At 33.6% G+C, this 18,255-nt stretch overlaps 1 protein-coding gene across 1 annotated transcript in view; it reads right to left on the bottom strand.

Moving 5' to 3' along the window:
• Positions 1 to 219: 219 nt before the first annotated feature.
• Positions 220 to 18,255, bottom strand: part of LOC136829583 (testis-expressed basic protein 1-like) — a 46,996-nt gene continuing 28,960 nt past the window's right edge. The window contains exon 3 of the mRNA XM_067088432.1: positions 220 to 1,144. Coding sequence (XP_066944533.1) covers positions 220 to 1,144 — 925 coding nt within the window. The remainder of the gene's footprint in view (positions 1,145 to 18,255) is intronic.

The raw sequence follows: 18,255 nt of genomic DNA, 5'->3' as shown, positions 1-18,255 counted from the left end.
AATTGACATCTTCACCTTGAAAGATGTGAGTTCCCTCCGTTTGGAAATTGACATCTTCGCCTTGGAAGATGTCAGTACCCTTCTTTTGGAAATTGACTTCTTCACCTTGAAAGATGTCAGTTTCCTTCGTTTGGAAGTTGACATCACACCTTGAAAGATGTCAGTTCCCTTCGTTTGGAAATTGACTTCTTCACCTTGAAAGATGTCAGTTTCCTTCGTTTAGAAATTGACTTCTTCACCTTGAAAGATGTCAGTTCCCTTCGTTTGGAAATTTACATCTTCATCTTGAAAGATGTCAGTTCCCTTCGTTTGGAAATTGACATCTTCACCTTGAAAGATGTCAGTTTCCTTCGTTTGGAAATTGACATCTTCACCTTGAAAGATGTCAGTTTCCTTCGTTTGGAAATTGACACCTTCATCTTGAAAGATGTCAGTCTCCTTCGTTTGGAAATTGACTTCTTCACCTTGAAAGATGTCAGTTTCCTTCGTTTGGAAATTGACATCTTCACCTTGAAAGATGTCAGTCTCCTTCGTTTGGAAATTGACTTTTTCACCTTGAAAGATATCAGTTTCCTTCTTTTGAAAATTGACATCTTCACCTTGAAAGATGTCAGTCTCCTTCGTTTGGAAATTGACTTCTTCATCCTGAAAGATGTCAGTTCCCTTCGTTTGGAAGTTGACATCTTCATCCTGAAAGATGTCAGTTCCCTTCGTTTGGAAGTTGACATCTTCAGCCTGAAAGATGTCAGTTTCCTTCGTTTGGAAATTGACATCTTCACCTTGAAGGATGTCAGTTTCATTCGTCTGGAAATTGACATCCTCACCTTGAAAGGTGTCAGTTCCCTTCGTTTGGAAATGGACATCTTCACCTTGAAAGATGTCAGTTCCCTTCATTTGGAAACTGACATCTTCACCTTGAAAGATGTCAGTTTCATTCGTTTGGAAATTGACATCTTCACCTTGAAAGATGTCAGTTCCCTTCATTTGGAAACTGACATCTTCACCTTGAAAGATGTCAGTTTCATTCGTTTGGAAATTGACATCTTCAACCTGAAAGATGTCAGTTTCCTTCGTTCGGAAATTGACATCTTCAGCCTGAAAGATGTAAGTTTCCTTCGTTTGAAATTCGGCTTGACGACGAAATCTAAAGTAGGAAGTCTTTCAGCGTGAACGAACGGGCAATTAGGAGAGAATGGTTACTTGCGTTTTAGGTCAGCAATGGGAAAACATGACGTCAATTTAGCTGTAGATGTCTTTTCTTTTCCTTGAGAGGAGTCTAGTTCACGCTTTGCCTGACTTTTTTTTTATTGAAAAAGAATATTTTTAGATGAAAGGTTTTTCGCTGTTTTTCTGGCTCTTTAAATAATTGTTTTTTGAGGAAACGTTTCTCACGCATTTCCTGGCTTTTTTTTTATTAAAAAATTGTTTTAGATGAAAGGTTTCTCACGCTTTTCCTGGCTTTTTTTTTTTTTAAAAAGAGTTCTTTTAGGTGAAAGGTTTCTCACGCTTTTCCTGGCTTTTTTAATAAAAAAAAATTTTTTTTATGAGAGGTTTCTCACGCTTTTCCTGGTTTTTTTTTGTTAAAAAAATTTATATGAAAGGTTTTCACTCCTTTCTTGTTATTTTTTATTAAAAAAAAATTTGTAGATGAAAGGTTTCTCACTCTTTTCTTGGCCTTTTTTTATGAAAAATATTTTTTTAGATGAAAGGTTTCTCACTCTTTTCCTGTTTTTGTATTAAAAAAAATTTTAGATGAAAAGTTTCTCATGTTTTTCCTGGCCCTTTTTTTTCAATTAAAAATTATTTTTCGGTGAAAGGGTTTTCACGCTTTACTTGTTTTTTTATTAAAAATTATTTTTAGATGAAAGGCTTCTCACGCTTTTCTTGGCCCCTTTCTTTATTAAAAACATTTTTTTAGGCGAAAGGCTTCTCACGCTTTTCCTGGCCTTTTTCATTAAAACAGTTTTTTTTTTTAGATGAAAAGTTTCTCACGCCTTTCCTGACTTTTTTTTTTTTTATTAACAAAATTCTTTTTAGGTGAAAGGTTTCTCACGCTTTTCCTGGCTTTTTTTTTAATAAAATTTTTTTATTTAGATGAAAGGTTTCTCACGTTTTCTGATGTCAACTTACGTAGGTGTGCAGCTACTTTGATGGGATGACATTTATTTATGTCCCCAGTATCCGTATATGTATGTATTCATGTATGACATTTTTTGTAAATGTAGGCCTACTCCTATTCAGTACTGCTTATAAGTATTTTGCTATTTTGGTAGAATATTTACTTGGACGTGTTGGCACAGATTATTCAGCCTTATTCATATATATATATATATATATATATATATATATATATATATATATATATATATATATATATATATATATATATATATATATATATATATATATATATATATATATATATATACATACATTACATACAGAAATATATATATATATATATATATATATATATATATATATATATATATACACATTCATATATATACATATAAATATATGTATATATATAGCATATGTATAACTGAATCACGAAAATATGGAACGTAATGAATATATAAATAAAGATAAAATCCACGAAGGAAACATTGGAGTGCTGCAAGGCCTTTCGACTCTTTCATCCTTTACTTAGCAGACTGAAGAAATGTAAAAGTAAGTTTACAAAGAAAGCTCATATAAATGACAGATGGGGATTACAAAGGAAAAATATGTACCTGGAATCCAGCACAATTGAAGAGTTAGTAGAAATGCCACAACAGGGTTAAATATTTAAGAGGTTTTACAAAGGATTAGGATCAACCGTTCAGAAGCAGGGACAGGACAATTAAAAGATTATACCAGGGCGTGACTGACCACCCAAAAAATATTGGTACAACAAAATAATTATCTTTTTGAAAACAATAATAATTTTTGCAAGATGAAAATTTTTACAAATAAAAAATTATATTCAACATACGGATACATAGAAAATATATATAAGGTAACTAATTTGTAATTAAGTCAGTGATTTTATCTTTTAAGTCATTCTTGAATATTTTTGTAATACAGGGGTCCAAATAATACATGCCAGGTCTAAGGTTAAAATTACAGCTGGAAGTAAGCTGGATAATAGCGGACTCCAATAAATTTCTTGAAGAGAAATCTTTCGATATGGCAATCACTGAACTTTCAGTCCAGTTTATCCTGTGAGAGTGTTCACTTAAATGAATGAATATAGCATTGGATGTTTGTCCAGTTTTGACTGAATATTAATGTTGCTTAATACGTACATCTAAATCTTTGCTAGATTGGCAAATATAAAAAGAGGAGCAGTCCAAACATGGAATTTTATATATTATGTTGTTGTTTTCTTTAGGGCTATTTTTATTAACATTCTTTTTGGTGTGTTATTATAGGAAAAAACGAGGTTGACATTAAAATGTTTTAACAATGATTTTATGTTTTCAAAACCACTAAAATAAGGCAAGCTAAGAATGTTCTTATGGGTTTCTTTCTCCATGTTACTTTCACTATAAAACTTTTTGTGGGTTTTCTTATAATAAATATCTAGCACATGTGAAGGATAACATGAATCTGTCCCTATTTTTCGTATGTATTCAATTTCTTGATCCAAATACTGGGGACTGACAATGCGCAAGGCTTGTAAAAACATAGAAAAAATTGATATTTTGATGTTAAGGTGATGGCATGAATAAAAATGGACATAAGTTGTTGGTTGGTTTCCTATAAATACTGAATTTGCATTAAAATGGTTCTCTGTGCATTAAAACATCTAAGTAAAGGAGGCATTGTCTTTTTCTAATTCTAAAGTAAACTTAATGGATGGTACCTGGTTATTCAAATTAGAGAGTAAATCATTTACAGTATATCAATACCAGTAGGCAAAACAGCTAAAATATCGTCAACATACCTATACCACTTTAAAGGAGTATAAATGATATTAGGTAAATATCGTTTTTTAAAGAATTCCATGTACAAGTTAGAGAGGAGTGGGGATAAGGGGTTGCCATTGCCATACCAAATATTTGTTGGTAAAATGCACCATTGAATATAAACTTACAATCACAAATGCACAACCAAGTGAGTGAAATAATATGATGGATTTGTTCATTACTAAGATACTCTAAAATAGAATCTATAGGGGCTTTAGTAAAAAAGAGAACAAACATCAAAACTGATAGACTCGTTAGTTTTGATGTTTGTTCTCTTTTTACTAAAGTCCTTATAGATTCTATTTCAGAGTATCTTAGTAATGAACTAATCCATCGTGAATTACCTCTACCTGTAAGTCGAAAGGCCTCGCAGCACTCAAGTGTTTCCCTTTCCTTCGTGGATTTTATCTTTATTTATATATGCATATAGATACATATGTATTATATATAAAATGTTTGTATGTAATGTATGTATATTTATATACATACATTACATACATATATATATATATATATACATATACATTGATATACATATATGTATATATACATATTTATACATATGTATATGTATGTATATATATTATATACATATAATATACATATATGTGTATATATACATATATATACATACATTTATATGTATATACATATACATATACATATATATATACATATACATATTCATATGCATATTCATACGCATATACATATACATACTTATTAAACTGGATATCCTAGCATTTTACTTCAACTCTATTAGAATGCAAGGGAAAACACTTCTCTCTCGGCAAGGTCAATTGTACCGTCTGAGAGACGAGGTGAATCTCTAATCACATTGACAACAAAAGGCTTTTCTGTTTCGTCAGGATTCTGAGAACTGCCCTGGGTTGGGCAGGCGGCTAATGATATGGTTCTACCCAAGGCAAATGAACGAATCGGTGGCGTTCATTTCTAAGATGGAATTCCTTTGACCTTCCGACAGATTGGCCTTGCGTCATCAGTGTGGTCTTCAGTCACTTTCGACATCCGGGTTTTTTTTTTTAAATTTCCTGTCCCTAAAAGTTAAGATATGTTTTAAGGAAATTTCTTTTTTTCAAGTTAAAAGGGAAAGATTTGGCATGAGCTTTTGTGAAAGGGATTTCCATAAACTGATACAGATAGATAGATAGATAGATAGATAGATAGATAGATAGATAGATAGATAGATAGTTTGATAGTAGATAGATAGACAAATAAATAGATAAACAGACATATAGATAGATAGACGAACAGACAGATGGATATATAGATAGGTAGATAGACATAGATAGATAGATAGACAGTATAGATAGATAGATAGACAGATGGATAGATAGATAGATAGATAGATAGATAGATAGATAGATAGATAGATAGATAATATGCTTTATTTCGTATCAGGGGTATATAATTTCACACAGTAAGTAAAAATATGGAAACAGGTTCTTCTCCATTATAAAATAACGTACCGTATAGCAATACAAGTCCAGAGCCGTATGGTTTGTGATAATCTATTTGTTATACAAACGTATCTAAATTGGCATATGTAATTCAATTAGATAGTATCCGTAGTGGGGTAGTGCCGTCAGTGCAACTCATGCGGTGCACTGTAGGCAACACTTAAGGTTCTTTGCAGCGTGCCTTCGGCCCCTAGCTGCAACTCCTTTCGTTCCTTTTACTGTACCTCCTTTCATATTCTCTTTCTTCCATCTTGCTTTCCACCCTCTCCTAACAATTGATTCATAATGCAACTGCTTTGAGGTTTTCTCCACGTTACACCTTTTAAACGTTTAATGTCAATTTACGTTTCAACGCTGAGTGACCTCTTAGGTCCCAGCGCTTGCTTGGGCTTTGGCCAAAATTTTTTAATCCAATTCTACAGGAGCGTCCACAATAAGTAACAAGAAAAATTAGCCGAAGTTTCTTCAGCAAAATCGAGTTTTCTGTACAGCATATAATGCTGTATGAAATTTTCAGCCACGGCACATGAAACTCTCAGCCGCGGCCCATGAAACTTTCAGCCACGGCCCGGTGGTGGTTTGTGTTGTTGGCATCTATAGCAGTGTCAGACGCACGATCACGGCTAACTTTCACCTTAAGTAAAATAAAAACTACTGAGGCTAGAAGGCTGCAATTTGATATGTTTAATGGTTGGAGGGTGGATGATCAACACACCAATTTGCAGCCCTCTAGCCTCAGTGGTTTTTAAGATCTGAGGGCGGACAGAATAAGTGCGGACGGACAGACAAAGCCATCTCAATAGTTCTCTTTAACAGAAAACTAATAATAAAACCATCGGAAGTCAGTTGGTTTTCGGTGGAGGCTCCTTCACCATAACCTGTTCTGCTACCACTCCCCCCCCCACAAAGGGTTTTCATCCTCTCTGGACAAACCCAGGTAGCAGTAGCCACTAATAGAATCAGAAGGCTTCTGATTCTATAAGTAATAGTTCAACAAGCCAGTTCCGAGAAAGATATTTTAAGAATGATTGGGTGATACGGGGTTATGGGAAATGCCACCACATATTGATCACTATACCTTCACTTTTGTCTCTTTTTAGTTTTATCTCCCTCTAGGAATTGGGGTGAAGGATAAGAGAAAAGAGAGAAAGTGGGTTATCGGGGGCTTACCGACGTCAGTAATATCGCCTCCACCAATATGATGTAAGAAGTTGTACGCTTTTATTCTCTTTGTTCATCTGCTTGTTATTTTGCTAGCAGGGCCGCTCAAAAGGCTTTTATTTCCTTATTATTTTTTATCAGGGAAATTTGACCAAATGTGGGCAAGTGGTTGGATTTTGGGAGATATGAACGTTTGGATAAGAGGCATAGGATTTTGATCATCAGTTTTATTTTTAGGGAAACTTGACCAAATATGGATCAGTGATCGGATTTTGGGACATATGAACGTTTGGATTAGGGGCCTATTTTTAATGTGTGGGGAGGAGGAGGAGTCTGTGGGTAGGGGGAATTGGGGTTTAGGCCTGCGATTGTAGGCTGAAATTGCTCATCCTTGGCGGAGGTTTGCGGTTTCTGAACACTTTTTATATGCTTGTTTTTGTTGCTATTACTTTTTTTTTTTTTTTTTTTTTTTTTTTTACAAAAGTCAATAGACCATTATCATAGCAAGATTCTTGTCGGATTGGATGCCGTCTTGTGGAATAAGGGAACAGCATAAATGCTAAAGAATAAATAAAGATTAATATATTAGATGAATTACAAACAGTTAAACAAATGATGAGGATGAAAGGAAAAAAATATTATTGTTTATCCCAAGCAAAGGAACACAAACACAAAACAGGTTTTGGTTCAGTACCGGTTTTTAGGTTGATTATAAGAGCTCTCTCTCTCTCTCTCTCTCTCTCTCTCTCTCTCTCTCTCTCTCTCTCTCTCTCAGGAGAATGTTTATCACAAGAGTGAGATTATCTTTACGATGAATATTCTCTCTCTCTCTCTCTCTCTCTCTCTCTCTCAGGAGAATGTTTTCATGGGAGTAAGATTATTTTTACGATGGATACTCTCTCTCTCTCTCTCTCTCTCTCTCTCTCTCTCTCTCTCTCTCTCTCTCTCTCTCTCAGGAGAATGTGTATCACAGGAGTAAGATTATCTTTACGATGGATACTCTCTCTCTCTCTCTCTCTCTCTCTCTCTCTCTCTCTCTCTCTCTCTCTCTCTCTCTCTCTCTCTCTCTCTCTCGCGCGCGCGCGCAGGAAAATGTTTACCACAAGAGTGAGATTAATTTTACGATGGATATTCTCTCTATCCCTCCCCCTCCTCTCTCTCTCTCTCTCTCTCTCTCTCTCTCTCTCTCTCTCTCTCTCTCTCTCTCTCTCTCTCTCAGGAGAATGTTTATCACGGGAGTAAGATTATCTTCACGGTGGATATTTTCTCTCTCTCTCTCTCTCTCTCTCTCTCTCTCAGGAGAATGTTTATCACGGGAGTAAGATTATCTTTACGGTGGATATTCTCTCTCTCTCTCTCTCTCTCTCTCAGGAGAGTGTTTATCACGGGAGTAAGATTATCTTTACGATGGATACTCTCTCTTTCTCTCTCCCTCTCTCTCTCTCTCTCTCTCTCTCTCTCTCTCTCTCTCTCTCTCTCTCAGGAGAAAGTTTCTCACGTGAGTAAGATTATCTCTACGATGGGTATCTCTCTCTCTCTCTCTCTCTCTCTCTCTCTCTCTCTCTCTCTCTCTGTCTCTCTGTCAGGAGAATGTTTATCACGAGAGTGAGATTATCTTTACATGGATATTCTCTCTCTCTCTCAGGAGAATGTTTATCACGAGAGAGAGATTATCTTTACGATTGTTTCTCTCTCTCTCTCTCTCTCTCTCTCTCTCTCTCTCTCTCGTCTGCTGTAGGAGCTTACATTAGCTGAAGGTATTCCATCGGAGTGTTGTGTTTACCTTCATCTGTAGTCGTTTGATTTATGGAATATTTTACTGTGTAGATGTTCAATATTGTTATCTTTGCTTTTGAAATTTCTCAATGTTTTTTCTGTATATCTCCTGTTGTGTACTTATGTATGTATGTATTTCTTTCTTCTCTTCTTTCTGTATTTCCAGTTATCGTCTACACTGTCTTGCAAATGAACATCACATTCTTGTGAAGCTTGAATTTCGAGTCAGTGACTCCTTTGGTGAGTGCTTGTCCCATGTGAATAACGTTTATTTGCTGAATAATAATAATAATAATAATAATAATAATAATAATAATAATAATAATAATAATAATAATAATAATAATAATGAAACAAGACGACCCTGTAACGAGGCTATAATATCGAGAATTAAAATCCACAGTAGTGTTAAAAATATTTATGTACAAAGTTACAAACGAAAAGGAGAGACTTCAGATCTACTCCGTATCCCTCATCAGTCCTACCTAGTTTTTTTCAAAGGCATTAAGCTAATAGAGAGTCATCTCTATTCTTCTTCTTCTTATATTCCTCATGTCTGCAGGAAGGTGGTGTAATGAACTCCCAAAGGACATGGAAAGATATTCTGCTTCAGGTGTTTATCCACTCTTGCGTCTCGACGCATGCGCACTTGGTCATCTATGAGAGAATGAATGAAATCCCGAGGTGAACTGGTGTTTATGGCGGAAAGATAGCTTTCTTCCCTCTATACCTGTAAATACCTGTTCACCTTGTGATTTCATTCATTCTCTCACAGACGACCACCTGCGCATGCGTCGAGACGCAAGAGTGGATAAACATCGGAAGCTGAATATCTCTCCATGTCCTTTGGGAGTTCATTACACCACCTTCCTGCAGACGAGAAGAATATAAGAAGAACAGAGAAGACTCTCTATAAGCTTAATGCCGTTGAAACAGCGATTATTATTATATTATTATTATTATTATTATTATTATTATTATTATTATTATTCAGCTAATAAACTTTAGTCATACGGAACAAGCCCACCAAAGGGGCCACTGACTTTTCAAGCTTCCTAAGAATGTGGAGTTCATTTGAGAGATATTATAGAAGATAACTGGAAATGCAGAGTTCGTTACACCATCTTCCTGCAGACGAGAAGAATATAAGAAGAACAGAGAACTCTCTATAGGCTTAATGGCGTTGAAACGACAATTGTTTTTAACAACACTGCCCTAAAACATGGTCTCCTTTCAAATAATAATAATAATAATAATAACAACAACTGCATATGCTTTTGTTCTTTTTATATATTTAAAAGAGAAAAATTGAAAGATTCTATATTAATTTGAAATTTTCCTAACAGTGTTCCATAATAATAATAATAATAATAATAATAATAATAATAATAATAATAATAATAATAATAATAATAATAATAATAATTGTATGTGCTTTTGTTCTTTTTATATATCTAAAAGAGAAAAAATGACATTCTATATTAATATGAAATTTTCCTAACAGTCTACTATACTAATAATAATAATAATAATAATAATAATAATAATAATAATAATAATAATAATAATAATAATTGTATATGCTTTTCCTCTTTTTTTTGTGGTTAAAAGGAGAAAAATTAAAAGATTCTATATTTTAAATTTTCCTAACAGCCTATAATAATAATAATAATAATAATAATAATAATAATAATAATAATAATAATAATAATGCTAAAGGATTCACAATTTCGTGAAAAACAATCTGAGTAATAAAAATCCACAATTATATAGTAAATATATTACTATGTAAAAAAACCAAAGACTTTCGAACACCTGAACGGTGTTCCTCATCAGTGTTAACGTTAAAATGCAAAGTGAGGGTAGTTTTCTTATGAAATAGTTTTTAAAAATTGGGGGCGGGGCAAGAAGATAACAGCCCATCACGGAAGTGCTGGTTCGGGTGTTATGTAATACCAAATTCAACAGGCAGTTGCGACAATCTCCTTGATCTTCGCAGAATACAGTAGTTTTTTGTACAGAATACAGTTGTTTTTGTTACAAAATACAGTATTTATTGTTACAGAATACAGTTGTAATTGCTGCAGAGCACAGTTGTTTTTGTTACATAATACAGTTGTAATTGTTACAGAATACAGTATTTATTGTTACAGAATACAGTTGTTATTGTTACAGAATACAAATGTTATTGTTACAGAATACAAATGTTTTTGTTACAGAATACAGTTGTAATTGTTACAGAGTTTAGTTGTTCTGTTACAGAATTCAGATATTATTGCTACGGAGCATAATAGTTATGTTACTTAATACAGTTGTTATTGTTACAGAATTTAGTCGTTATTGTTACATAATACAGTCATTATAGGTACTTAATGCAGTTGTTAAAGAATACAGTTGATATTGTCTCAGAACAGTTATAATTGCAGAATACAATGTTTTTGTTGCAGTACAGTGATTGTTACAGGATACAGTTGTTTTTGTAACAGAATACAGTTGTTATTGTTACAGAATACAGTTGTTATTGTTACAGAATACAGTTATTTTTGTAACAGTATACGGTCGTTATTGTTACAGAATACAATTGTTTTTGTAACAGAATACAGTTATTGTTATAGAATACCGTTGTTTTTGTAACAGAATACATTTCTTATTGTTACAGAATACAATTGTTTTTGTAACAGAATGCAGTTGTTATTGTTACAGAATACAGCTATTATTGTTATGTAATTCAGTTGCTATTGCCACAGAATACAGTCGTTATTGTTACAGAATACAGTTATTATTGTTACGTAATTCAGTCGTCATTGCTACAGAATACAGTTGTTATTGTTATTGTTACAGATTATCGTGGTCTGTTCGGCGTGAAAATGTTTTATCCTTGATGGAAGCATGCTAGAATTCTTTAATATTTTTTTAATACTGTATGTATGAACTTTTTTAGTATGTGTTGCCAAATAGGGACATCACGCATAATTGTTGCAAGGACGAATTACATATACAAGCGCCTAGTATAATTGTTGCAATAATAATAATAATAATAATAATAATAATAATAATAATTTATTATTATTATTATTATTATTATTAACTAATAATAATAATAATAATAATAATAATAATAATTATTATTATTATTATTATTATTATTAACAAGATGGTGTCTAGCGGGGTTTTTAGTCAGAAGTCAAAAGTTTTCAAATACTATTCTGGGTTTTATATTTTGAGAAGCTTTTAAGCAGAAAATGTGTCAGAAAAGGTTGTTTATTAAAAGGTCTGAAACTCTTATATTTCAAGAGATCCAACGTCCTATTTTTCTGAGAATATCAAGGCACCATTTTTTCCCCATATAATTTTGAAATATCCCCTCGCTCGGTTCTTTGGCGACGGGAGTACATAAGAATATTACCGCAAGTGACGAACATTGTTTATCTTCCATGTAATGCTCAAATTTCTGATTAATGGGATTTTTATGTTATGTAATTTCTATAATTGACTTTTGCCAGGATGTGACATCAGGAAATGTAATAGGTTTTTAGAATGCTTTACGTGTCCTTAAAAGTTGGGTGAAGGATTATTAGTCAACCCCATTTACGTCTTCAAATGGAGAAACAAATCGACAGTTATGTATATGTAGTACGTATACACAACTGTGGATTTGTTTCTCCATTGTTATTATTATTATTATTATTATTATTATTATTATTATTATTATTATTATTATTATTATTATTATTATTATTATTATTATTATTATTATTATTATTATTATTATTCGTTGAAAAGAATGGCACTCTGCATGCCGTTGAGCTTATATTTCGCCTTCTCTACTTTGCGTATAATTTTGTTTTAGCAGGTAATTTGTGAAGCAGCTGTCAGAAGTTCATTCATTATTTCGGGTCTTCGGGAGGCCTCGCTACCATTGAGAGGAGGTGAATGGTACCAGGGGTACACGCAGGGAATATTTATACCCGAAAACGAGTACAAATCTTCTCCCTAAAGAGGATCTTCTAAGATGATATTATTATTATTATTATTATTATTATTATTATTATTATTATTATTATTATTATTATAAGTCAGGGTTGGAAGTTAGAGCTGTGTCATTAACATAACAATTCTTTGAGCTGTTTTCTTACTATGAAGATTCTGTTTTAATTCGTAGAAAGTAACTTTGACTTAACTTTTTAGTTTTCTGAAAAGAAAACTATTGTGCCGGCTTTGTCTCTCCGTCCGCACTTTTTCTGTCGCCCTCAGATCTTAAAAACCACTGAGGCTAGAGGGCTGCAAATTAGTATGTAGATGATCCACCCTAAAATCATCAAACATACCAAATCGCAGCCCTCTTTCCTCAGTAGTTTTTATTTGATTTAAGGTTAAAGTTAGCCATGATCGTGCTTCTGGCAATGCAACAATACAGACCACCTCTGCCGGCTGATAGTTTCATGGGCCGCGGCTCATACAGCATTATACCGAGACCACCTAAAGATAGATCTATTTTCGGCGGCCGTGATTATAAGCTGTACAGAAAACTCGTTTGCGCCGAGAGAAACTTTGGCGCATTTTTAAAAATTTTTCTTGGCAAGAGAGAATTGGACATCATATCTATAGGCAACCCGAGTGATATTTTATAAGTAAAGTCTTGATTTAGGAGTTTTAAATAGCACACCTTTGTTCCAAGGACGTACTGTAATGTGCTCAAACACTAAGGGCAAGTCATTTTTTGATGTCCAGTGGTGGAACTGATGGAGATTTCAGGAAAGTTGGAAGTGACATTGCTTTCTTTCTGAGATTAAAATTAAACTAGTGAAAACTTCGCCGAAGTTTCTTCGGCTTCAGCCGAGGCCCATGAAACTCTCAGCCACTGCCCGGTGGTGGCCTGTGTTGTTGACACCTAAAGCGTTGTGAGACGCACGATCATGGCTAACTTTAGCCTTAAATAAAATAAAAACTACTGAAGAGGCTAGAGAGCTGCAATTTAGTATGTGTGATGACTGGAGGGTGGATGATGAACACACCAATTTGCAGCCCTCTAGCCTCAGTAGTTTTTAAGATCGGAGGGCGGACAGGAAAAAGTGCGGACGGACAGACAAATATACGTCTCGATAGTTTTCTTTTACAGAAAATTAGAAATGGGAAAAAAGGAGAATTGGTTAGCGCTTGAAATCATATGCAGCGGGAGGACAGATGATATTGGGTGATTCACTCGCATGACTGAGAATCTTGCATTCTCACAATAGCTAACTTTTCTTGAGAACAGATTTTGTAGTGCGCACTCAAGTTCACCGCAGTAACCTGGTTAAGGGGCTTTCCAGGTATAAGGGTGTCATCATATGAGGTGACATTTAGTGGAACGTTAGCAAAAATAATAAATATAACATTTTGACTTCTATATTATATCAGTTTTGGGAATCGTAGTTCAAGGAATTCATGTCAAACGTCTGTCGCCATGGTTTGATGGAACAGAAATAGAAATAATACAAAAATAATGAAAAGAAACATTTACTTCTACAGTGTTTCAAAATGAGTAAATTCTGGTTCAAAAGTAATGAAAAATATTAGAAAGAAACACATTTACCTCTGAATTGTAGAGTTTGAACCTCAGATGTTCAAGCGAAGATGCAATGCATTACTACCCTAAAACAAGTCTCCTTCTGTTTTAACAATTTACTTACGTTTGTATTATTTTATATTAATTGGTTTATATGTTTTTTTCTTTTTGGTTTATACGTTTTTTTCTTTTTTGACAACTGATTTCTTCCTGTATTTCCTAATAGCTTCCGTTACTTCTTTCCAAGGAACACCATATTCTTAGGAAGCTTGAATTTCAGGTCAGTGACCCCTTTAGTGAGCTTGGTCCATATGAATAGGGCTCATCATCTAAGTAATAATAATAATAATAATAATAATAATAATAATAATAATAATAATAATAATAATAATACAGTTGGTGACTTCCAATTTCAAAGTAATGAAAATAATCAACAATAAACAGCAGTTACTTCTTCATTGTTTCAGAATGAGTAAATTCCAGTTCCAAAGTAATAAAAAGAAATATTCAAAAGGAAAAACATTTACTGTATATTGTACCAGAATGAGTAAAATTCCAATTCCAAAGTAATGAAAATAATAATAAGAAACGGGATTCAGTTTTACGTTTTTTTTCAAAATTGGTGAATTCCAGTTATAAGGTAATGAAAAATAATCAAAAGAAACAGCATTTAATTTTAACAGTTTCAGAATGAGTAAATTCCAGTTCCAAGGTAATCTAAAATAATAATAAAAAGCAGCATTTACTTCTAAGTTGTTTCAGAATGAGTAAAATTTAAGTTCCCAGGGCGATGAAAAATCACTGGCTCTGTATCATGATCAGACACTGCTGCAGTGTGGGGTCTGCTTTGGGAGGGTGAAACCAACGTTCTTTGGAAGCTTGAATTTCAAGTCAATGGCTTCTTTGGTGCGCTTGTTCCATTCGAATAGGTTTCATCTACTGAAATAATAATAATAATAATAATAATAATAATAATAATAATAATAATGGAGAAACAAATCCACATTTATGTATATTGAAAGGTAAAACTGTACAGATAGTTTTCGGGAATCTGTCCGGTTCCTCTTTTCAATTGAAAAAGGGAACTAACAGATTCCCGAAAGCGCTCTGTACTGTTTTATCTTTAATGCGTATACATAGCTATGGATTTGTCTCTCCATTTTAAGAATCATGCATCTATGAGTATTTTTTTATAATAATAATAATAATAATAATAATAATAATAATAATAATAATAATAATAATAATAATAATAATAATAATAATAATAATAATAATAATAATAATAATAAAAGGAACGAACATTTACTTCTAAATTGTGTCCGAATGATTAAAATTCCAGTTCGGAGAACGCTTTCGTGTTTTCGGACTGTACGCCTTCGATGACTGGCGAATGGGATTTTCCTCGAGTACCTAAGCTTTCAGATGACGCGAAGCTCCCCAGGGACGCATTCGCAGTGGCCTACGATACTCCTAAAATAGCTTATGTATCATATTTCATTATTATTACCATATTTTCATCTTTGTTGTAATACTGGGCCCGTACAAGTTGCCAAAGAAAAGAGGAAATTCATAGCAAGTTGCTAACGCTCGATTTCTGAGAAGCAGTAGGCAAGACGTTTGACGCTCACTATTGCGCTATGATAGTAAATATCAGGGTTGGTCCTCTGTTTCGTAATGGAGAGAGCAGTACGTTCGCAGATTTCTTTGAAGTGGCTAATATGATGATCTTTCCTCTTTTGTAAACTTGATAAAAAATTATCATTGGCAGTATACCCCGTGGGGGTAGCGCCGTCAGTGTACCTCACGTGGTCCGCGGTAGACATTACTTAATGTTCTTTGCAGCGTTCCTTCGGCCCCTAGCTGCAACCCCTCTCATTCCTTGTATTGTACCTACGTTCGTATTCTCTCTCTTCCATCTTACTCTCCACCCTCTCCTGACAGTTGTTTCATAGTGCAGCTGCGAGGTCTTCCTTATGTTACACCTTCAAAGCGTTCTTTACTCGCAATTTTCCTCTCAGCAGTGAATGACCTCATAGGTCCCAGCGCTTGGCCTTTGGCCTAAATTTTGTATTCCATTCCTTTCCAACACATAGTATAGTGATCACTCTTGGTCCTGTTCACCTCATTCGAATAGGCGTACAGGTTCGATAACAAAAATCCACTTTTGTATTTTGTAAGTTGTGCTCAGACTGTCGCATATATTGACTTACTTTCCCCATGTTTTCCCCCCTCTTGTGTTTATTTAAACATAATGTATTTTCTTGTTTTATGATGAATTTCTGTGTACACCTTATGGTGTACACAGAAATTCTGATAATTGTATGAATGAAAGTATTATAGCTGTCAGTGAATAGATGTAATTGTGGGACATCCGCTTTTATCTTCTGCAGATTTTATTTTGAGAAATGTGTAGCAGAGAATTACCATTAGAGGTCCGAGTAACCGAGTCGTCAGATAAAACGGATGTTCACTATGATATGGTAATAAGTTAATCAAGCTGGCTTCTTCTCATAAACTTAAGAGAAGTAACTTGGTTATGATAGTTATGTCAACGACTCAGGTTTCATTCATAAACACATCCTAGATCAGCGGTCCTCAACCTGGGGGGCGTCAGCAATTTTCAGGGGGTGGGGGCGCGCAAGCCCTAGGGAAAACTTAAAAATTCTCTAATTATATTCGTTATTCTCTTAGCAGGAATCGCTGAGAAGCAGTGTCAAGTATCTCACTAATTCAGTCCAAAAAGAATAAAAACACCCCTTCTCTTTCTCTTTTTCATTTTCCTTTAAATCTGGGAGGGAATTTTACTCATAGATGCAAGGGGTGGGGGCGTGGAGGGAAGGACCAACTCTTAGAGGGGGCGTGGAGGGAAGGACCAACTCTTAGAGGGGGCGTGGAGGGAAGGACCAACTCTTAGGGGGGGCGTAATAATAAAAAGGTTAAGAACCACTGTCCTAGATAAAAAAAAAATAATACATTTTTTGTGTTTGTGTATGAATGCTCATACATTATGTATATTGAATGCACTGGCATGAATTCACGAATTGGATGTAGAAATTGATTGCCATTTTGTACGCTATATGTTTTTCGGTTATAATTCGATTTGCGAATAACAAATATAATTCAGTTTGTGAATAACAAATGTAATTCAATTTGGTAATGACAAGTGCACTTAGATTTGCGAATAAAAGGTGTAATTCAGTTTGGGAATAACAATTGTAATTCAGTTTGTGAATAACAAATGTAATTCAATTTGGGAATGACAAATATAATTCATTTTAAGAGTAACAGATGTAATTCAATTTGGGAATGACAAGTGCAATTCGGTTTGCGAATAAAAGATATAATTAAATATGGGAGTAACAATTGTAATTCAGTTTTTGAATAACAAATGTAATTCAATTTGGGAATGACAAATATAATTCAGTTTGTGAATAACAGATGTAATTCAGTTTGTGAATGACAAATGCAATTCGATTTGTGAATGGCAAATATAATTCAATATGTAAATAACAGATGTAATTCAATTTGTGCATGACAAATGCAGTTGGATTTGCGAATGAAAAATATAATTCAATATGGGAATAACAAAGGTAATTCAGTTTGTGAATAATAAATGCAATTCAATTTGGGAATGAAAAATGCATTTCGATTTGTGAATAAAAAATGTAATTCAATTTGGTAATAACTAATGTAATTAAATTTTGTGAATAGTAAATGTCAGTATATTTGTGAATAACGAATGCAGTTCAATTTGTGAATAACAGTTGATTCAATTTATGAATAACAAATGTAATTTAATTTGTGAATAACAAATGTGATTCAGTTTGGGAATGACAAGTGCAATGCGATTTGTGAATAACAAATGCAATGCGATTTGTGAATAACAGATGTGATTCAGTTTGTGAATGACAAGTGCAATTCGATTTGTGAATAACAAATGTAATTCAGTTTGTGAATAACAAATACAATTCGATTTGTGAATAACAAATGCAATTCAATTTGTGAATAAGAAATGTAATTTAGTTTGGGAATAACTAATGTAATTAAATTTTGTGAATAACAAATGCAATTCAATTTGTGAATAAGAAATGTAATTCAGTTTGGGAATAACTAATGTAATTAAATTTTGTGAATAACAAGTTCAATATATTTGAGAATAACGACTGCAGTTCAATTTGTGAATAACCAATGATTCAATTTGTGAATAGCACATGTAATTCTGAATAATAAATGTAATTAAATTTTTGAAAAACAAATGTGATTATATTCGTGAATAACAAATGCAACCAGTGGCGTAGCTGGCATTCCATCAGTGGGGGAGCCTAGGTGGGGC

The sequence above is a fragment of the Macrobrachium rosenbergii genome, chromosome 44 (genome assembly GCF_040412425.1).
Source record: "Macrobrachium rosenbergii isolate ZJJX-2024 chromosome 44, ASM4041242v1, whole genome shotgun sequence".
NCBI classification, from domain to species: Eukaryota; Metazoa; Arthropoda; class Malacostraca; order Decapoda; family Palaemonidae; genus Macrobrachium; species Macrobrachium rosenbergii.
This window is presented reverse-complemented; position numbering and strand designations above follow the sequence as displayed.